This window comes from Taurulus bubalis (genome assembly GCF_910589615.1).
Source record: "Taurulus bubalis genome assembly, chromosome: 2".
In the NCBI taxonomy this organism is placed as follows: Eukaryota; Metazoa; Chordata; class Actinopteri; order Perciformes; family Cottidae; genus Taurulus; species Taurulus bubalis.
Window position 1 is genome coordinate 6,025,721 of NC_136590.1, and position 7,309 is coordinate 6,033,029.

The following is a 7,309-nucleotide window of genomic DNA, read 5'->3' on the forward strand; positions in this document are numbered from 1 at the left end:
TCGGACGCGTGCGTCTACTGTTGAGAGGAGGCCATCCGTACGTTGTAAGATCTGCGCAGGCGCACAACGAGCGCAAACAAGGGTGCCGTGCGAATGAAACAAAATGGTGCTACACTCAAATGTGTCCCCGATGGGGCAGATTAAACGTTCCTACCAAGAGACGTTGAAACCGGAGGGAATAGCGCCATCTTTTGGAGGTGAAAACTCAGTTTTAAGGCTCGATTTAGTTTGGGTTATAACAATTTATACTTGATAAACAGAAGCTTGAAATAAAACGTATGTGCGTACTGAAGATGCCGAAAAGCATCTTTTGTTTGCCAAATCAACGTTTGAGTTTCAAGTTCCGGGAAGTCTCCTTTGAGCTACTCAAAGATTTCCTCGTGAATCTCAACACAAGAAACAAAGACCACCTCAGCAGTTTGCCAAAATGTAGCGCAGAGTTCAAAGACAAAAGACTAATGGGTAAGTGTTTATACCACAGAGATATAGCAGTTTTATTTTAATTTTATTTTAGCTTGCTTGCAAACAAACGTATGGAATAATTAACAAACGCTTTATGTTTATTCCTGCTGTTTTACGCCGTTGAATTTGTACATTTGTATCAAGGATATATTTAGTTAATTATTAATCAATTTAATTAAATAAATGTCGGATTTTCAACTGTTTCTTTGGAGAGAAAAACAATTATACAAATATATTATATTTACAAAAAATATTGTACACAAAAACAATAAGAATAAAGCGTATGTTTTATATTTTTTTATTTATGTGCAATTTTAATCTGCTCATATCACACACAGATGTGGCAATTAGTGTGTAGGTGCACACCTCAATGCAGAATGCTTATTTTCCATCTTGATTAATGAGTTACAGCTGCATTTACTGTTAGTCATTTCTATATTGGATAAATTACTGCCACCACACATAAACAAGGCGTTTATTAGTAGACCATTACACTAATTTTGTAATATTTTAAATAATGTTGCCAGCAGGTGGGAGTAAATGGCCCACTGAGCCGTGTGTGCCCTGTCATCGCTCTGTTTTTCATACACCTGGAGCCGTGAGCCCTGTTATTATGGAGCTCAATTCTCAATACAAACACCTCCAGGTCGCTGAGTCTCAGCAGACACACCTGCCACCGAGGAGGAGCAGATGGAAAGCAGTGTTAATGACTCCTAATGAACATCCGCGTGCTTCCTCGTATCTCACAGAACAGCGAACAGACCATTTGTTTCAATAGATTCACGGGGATCTTTTCTTTTTCATTCATTTCTGCCTGTTTCTTGAACCTGATTTTCATAGAACAGAAGGAACTACCAAAGAAATACTTAAAATCTATTTTTTCAAACTGAGTCACGATGCAGTTTTGTTGGTGTTGGCTGGTGGGTGGTGTCGAGGAACCCAGCAGGGTTGTGATTCATGGTTAAGTGTCTTAATTGCACGGCTCTCGGTTGATTTCACGCAAAAAAAAAATTGTATACAGAAAAAGATAATCCCAATTTCAAATGAATATTCTTCACTTATAATGCCCTCCCCCCTGTGTTGTTGGGCCTGTGTTATATCATCTCATCATGCCGACAATCTTTTCTTTATAAATTATGCAGAAAATCAGATGTTTTTAATTTCTAATATGTTCATATTAGCATCAATACAAACAGCTCATAAATTACGGTGAGTTATGACTTCCTTTTTTGTTTTGTTTATTGATCCTATTCCACAAAACTACATGATCTCTCTTGAGGTGTACATTTACTGAAGTAGCAATGCCACAGGGTAAACATACTTCCAAGTAAAATTGCATTCAAAATCTTTCTTAAGTAAAAGTACTGACTATGCAGAATTATTCAGTGTAATGAATGTTATATCATCGCTTAATCCATAATAATGTATTAGTTACATTTAGATGTTGTATTAATATGAATGTACAAAGTAATTTGAGAATATTGTGGAGTTAAGACACAATAGTAGCTTCCAAAATGAGTAGAAGTAGCAGAAAAACAGAGACACTCAAGTAAAGTACAAGTACAAGTACCTCACTTGAGTTAAAGTTTGGCCTCAGATGATCTCTCCCTTTGTCACTTTATCGCCCAAGCACATTTACAAATTCCTCTCTGCGAATGTGTTTTGTATGCTCTAAATTAGCAACTCTGTCCCAACATGCTGTGTTCAAATGGAGGATCTTTCTGTTTTGTTCTCTGCTTTTCTTTGCCAACGCCCTGCCTCCCTCTCCCGTGTAACGTAGAACACATCTTCCTGATAACGCAAGAACTCAGACTTGATCCACTGGCCGGATACCATGCCATCGAATTACTCCAAAGGTAAGAAGGAGCAGCACATTTTCTATTCCCCCCCTGCCGCACCCATTATGATGTTGGTTTTAGGCTTTATGTGAACGATTGTCTACCTTCAGGTTCATGGTCAAGCACCTTACAGGTTTGTTGACCACACCCACACCTGAAGGCGCTGCTGCTGATCAACCAGGAAGTTCTGAGGAGGCTGTGTTGGACAAGATCAAGGACAAATTCCCCCTCATCATCTTCTCCTGCGTGCAACTCGCAAGCAAACTGTCGTTGCACAGTCACGTCAGTTCAGAAATGCCAATACGACGAATACATTTCAATGGACCGTTATTTAGAACGAAGCAATTTAATTTAATTTAATTATTCAAACGTTTTCTAGATGATCGACAACAGCACAGCTGTACACTTTCTGCATTCGGTCGGCCTCAGTGTTTCCAAGCAGACTCTCCTGGAATCCGAGCTGATGGTCTTAAAGGGGCTAGAATTCAAACTCAACGCTCCCAACCCGCTGACATATGTGGAGATCCTCCTGGAGGTGCTTGGTGAGATATCACATTTAAACACAGACTATCCTGAAATATTAGCATGCAACAATATTCATTGAACTAGTGTGCAAAGAGGTGACTCCACTTTTGTAGGACATAATGAGCCATCCATCCCTGTGGAGCGCCTGCATTTCCTGTGCCACCACGTCCTCCAGTTCGTCAGCCTGCAGAAGACGGCCATCTACGACTCCTTGTTAGTGACGACCACTCGGTGCGTCAGCCCGTCCAGCGAACACCGGTATTACATTTCTCTTTGAGCTACATTTTCAGATTTTCTTTTTTTTTCCCGGAACAGGTTGTTCCTGCCATGGTAGAGTGGGCACGCTGCTTGATTGGCAGTTGAGTAGAGTCCGACCAGCTGAGCACTGTCTGCAGTCCTCCGGTCTGCACTTCAAAGTTTCCTTGAGCAAGACACTGAACCCCAAATTGCTCCCGCTAGGCATGCACTAAAAAATGCAATAAGTGATTTTCTGGTCACTTTCGAGCCAGCAGAAACGACTACCACACCTTTTAGAGTTGATATGGTGAACATAGCAAAACATTCCAACATCCACTCTCATTTCCACCTTCGGTTCTGAAAAGTGATGCCAATGCAGAAGTGTCTTAAATGGCTTTCAGGAGGCGACTCCTCTGTTGCGAAAATATGTCTGATTTATTTAGAAGTCTATAGAAAATGACTCTCTTGATTTATTCCCTCCAGTAAACATGAGTTCATGGTTTCAATCTCTAGTTTCAAGTTTTCTTCAATACAGCATGATGTTCATTTCGTAAATGATGGTCCATTTAGAGTCAAACAGACCATCAAGCAGGGTACGCCTTTAAGGGCGGGGCTACCTTGTGATTGACAGGTCGCTAACACAGCGTTGTCCAGTCTGGGATTTGTCCATGTTTTTTGTCTCACGACTTTCTCGTTCACACTGTGTTTTCACTTCATGAAAGTTAATTGTAACATTTTGGTCGCCTGAAAATGTTTTCTCATTCAGCTTTCAGTTGTACTTAGCTCCACCCTCTCGTGTCACTTCTGGTTACTATAAATCAAGATGGCGACGTCCGAAATGCCAAACTCGAGGCTTCGAAACAGCCGTCCACAAACCAATGAGTGACGTCATGGTGACTACGTCCCCTTCTTATATACAGTCTGTGCTTTTAGCTCTCTTTGGGTTTCGACCGACTCTTTGACTGCCGGCTGTCTCAAAACAACGAGAACTGCATAGTTGGATGATGGCTGTGAACATTGTTGATGTAGAATATTGATATTGGTCCTCTTTAAACAGGGAGAAATTTGTGACCGTGACTGAGGACTGCATGCTTCTTGGTGTTGGTGTCATCGCCGTGGCTACATTCATCAACTATGTCAGCAAATGGGAACAGGTGAAACTATTTTTTTATTCGTATTAAAAACCCTAATTACTTTCAGTGTTTTACCTGTCAAAATTGCAGCCATATTAAAGCAAAGTATTAAATATAGTCATTATTATCCACGTTTCGTTAATGTCAGTATACTGAATCGGTCCCAGATATATTTTAATACATCACTATTTATTTGAATGCCTTGCAGGTAGTTGGAGAACTGAGCCACATCACAGGAATCTCAAAGAACAGCATCAGCGATTTTGTTCATGTGACGTTGGAGCACATCGTTACCAGTTCATCTGTAACCTCAACTTGAGTCTCGATAACATTTCACTCTATAATTTTACTGTTTATAGTTAAGTTTGATTTCTAGCTGTAGAAGTTGGTGATGAACGTGCACCTGAAGCAACTTCTGTGTCCTGAAATGTCTTACGTAATGAAATATTACCATAAAGAATGACTTATTTTTTAAATGAACACTTGATAGTTTGCTTAATGTAATGGATATTGTACTAAACAATAACTTACTGCTAATATACTGTATATCCCCACTGCTTTTAAATGTCCTGTGCCACATTGATCCACTCACTTGAATTAGATGCAGAGTTGTTTATTTTAATACTAATTTGACAAGATGTGAAAAAGAAAACGGGTCCAGCGGAGGGTCAAGAAGACCGTCTGAAGGTCATCCAGCCTCTGACTCTTAAGACGAACCTCCGAAACTGAGGACAGAATAAATTAACAATAAATAAATAAATTGTAGAAAATTGTCAACATCAGAACTTTCATCATTATAATCATAATTTGTTTTATTTATCTAGGTAATTATTAATTTTACTAGTCCAAGGCAATTTCTTTGTATACATAAATAAATATAAAATCGATGTATATTGGTAATCATTCAACAACAGCCTGTGGGCGTTGTAACTGTTGTATTCTTGGTTTCTCTTCGGGTACCTTAAAGGGACCGTCCACCCAAGAATCAGAAATACAAATGTTTCCTCTTACCTGCAGTGCAGTTTACTAAATAAAAAAATACATCTAAAAACTAAACAGCGATGTGTCTTTCCAGGCATCATGACCTGGTTACTCAAGATAATCCACAGATCTTTGAGCAGTTGTGAGCAGTTTCATGTCAGAACTATGGTTGAAAAAACATTTTGGGGTGAACTGTCCCTTTAATACCTCGGCACTAATACTAACAATACAGAGCCAATTATTCTCTCTGCATGCTTGTGATCCTACACCACACATTCTGCGCACTATAGTGTGTTGAATGAACAGTAGAAGAAGAAGGTGTATAGTCACCCTGGAGGGACGGTGGATGAATGCCAGCCTTGGATACCTGTCTGGGTCGTTGAGCATCTAAACACAGGTGGGAACCAGACAAAAGCGCTGTCATAGTTCCACTCAAAGAGCAGTTTTTGTTATATTTTGCTAGTAGAGGCGATTCTGTCTCTTTACCTGTTGTATCGTTTCTCTGAAAAAATCGTGAACGTTAAGTGTGCCGGGCTCCAGTCTCATACACCCCTTACACAGTTCACAACATTGGACAGAATAGGGCCCCAAGCCTGGAGAAAGTGGGTACACGTGCAGAAACATATCAATCCGGGAATACAAACCCCACGTTTTGCGTTCAACCTCTCTGGAATTGATCTTTTCTTGGTCGTAGCTGGCAGCTGGCGACTCACCCATCTCGAATCTGGATCTGATCCAGTTCTTCAGGCAGTCGATGTGAATGAACTTCAGGCTTCCCTTACACCAGCACGGTGATGTCAGCGGGTTGGTTGGGGAGTTGTCGGTACCGTGGCAGATCCGACAGAAGTCCTCATCCTTCTCCTTGTCAGATATCTCCTCCAATAACCTTCAATAGAGTAGGAGGTGACGCAGTTCAAGTTTAACGACATTTTATATGCCATGACACCAAAAAGGATAAAGACTATAGCAAAAACTCAATCTTGAAAAATCTGATAGATTTTAGGCCAAACTATAGGTTTAAAATAAGTGAATCCAGATTTTGGATTACACAGAGCTTTGTTGCACAGTTTAAAACTGATCTATTTAGTAAATCCAAGTTTAAACCAGAATGAAATCTAATATGATGGATATTTGTACTGATAACTGTGCAATTAAACCCTGTAGGAGCTGCCAGTAAAGTGATTCAGTGTTTTATCACAAAGACAGGCCCCGGTTTTTTCCCCGGTAATGTCACCGCAGACGGCGAGTTAATACTGCAAATACATCAATATTGCACCTCCTTCAGAGAAAGACAGTGACTTAAACAGACATTTGTTTAAATTTTGATTTACTCATTTCAAACCTATTTTTTTCCAAACTCTGAGTAGAAATAATCTTAGATTAAATGAATCCTTGTTGGTGCAACCCAGCCTGCCTACACGTATTTGAATGAGAATGTCTTTGAGTGCATTTCATTTAATCAAATATCATGTACTTAACTGTACGATTAAATACTCTAATGTATGAGGCTATTCAGTGTAGGCCTACTATTTAAAAGCCAGAAAAATAATCAACTAGAAAAACATATAACTCTATTCATCACGTGATCACCTTTGAATGTGTTTGCATAAACGTTCTAGTAACTGGGCTGCTTGAACGTGCTCTTCGGGTTCACCAAACGTCTTCGCATCAAGCCGGGGCTCGTCTGAAGACTGCAGCGCGTCAGCGGCACAGCTGTCCTCCTCGAGGGCGACCGCGGTGGACTTCCCCTGAAGGAGGTTCCTCCTCAGTGACGAGGTCCGGCCTGTGTGTGTTTTTCTCCTGCTCCCCGCGGGCTCCCTTCCGAGTCTTCCAATTATAAATTGGCTCAATTGCACCAGGAGATGAAGGAGGTCATCACGACCAACAGGTGGAACCGTTGTTTTGGGGCCTGGGTGATGAGAGAGGCCAGTGGAGGCTGAACTTGACTCCTCCTCCTCCTTCTCCTCCTTCTCCTCCTTCTCCTCCTCCTCCTCCTCCTCCTCCTCCTTCTCCTCCTTCTCCTTCTCCTTCTCTTCAAATGCAGTGGACTTAATGGACTTGTTGGTAAGCAGAGTGTCCACCTTGTTGGTACGCCCACAGTTTTGATACTGGTGTACTGGGAAAAAAAGAGAC

The 7,309-nt window shown here is 40.8% G+C and overlaps 1 protein-coding gene across 1 annotated transcript; it reads left to right on the forward strand.

The window, feature by feature from the left end:
* Positions 1 to 394: 394 nt before the first annotated feature.
* On the forward strand, positions 395 to 5,052 carry cntd1 (cyclin N-terminal domain containing 1). Its single transcript, XM_079214077.1, has 7 exons — positions 395 to 462; positions 2,243 to 2,318; positions 2,411 to 2,582; positions 2,680 to 2,842; positions 2,939 to 3,083; positions 4,120 to 4,216; positions 4,404 to 5,052. Exons 1-7 carry the CDS (start codon positions 459 to 461, stop codon positions 4,512 to 4,514), a joined length of 768 nt encoding a protein of 255 aa, XP_079070203.1. The 5' UTR covers positions 395 to 458; the 3' UTR covers positions 4,515 to 5,052.
* The last annotated feature ends 2,257 nt before the right edge of the window (positions 5,053 to 7,309 follow it).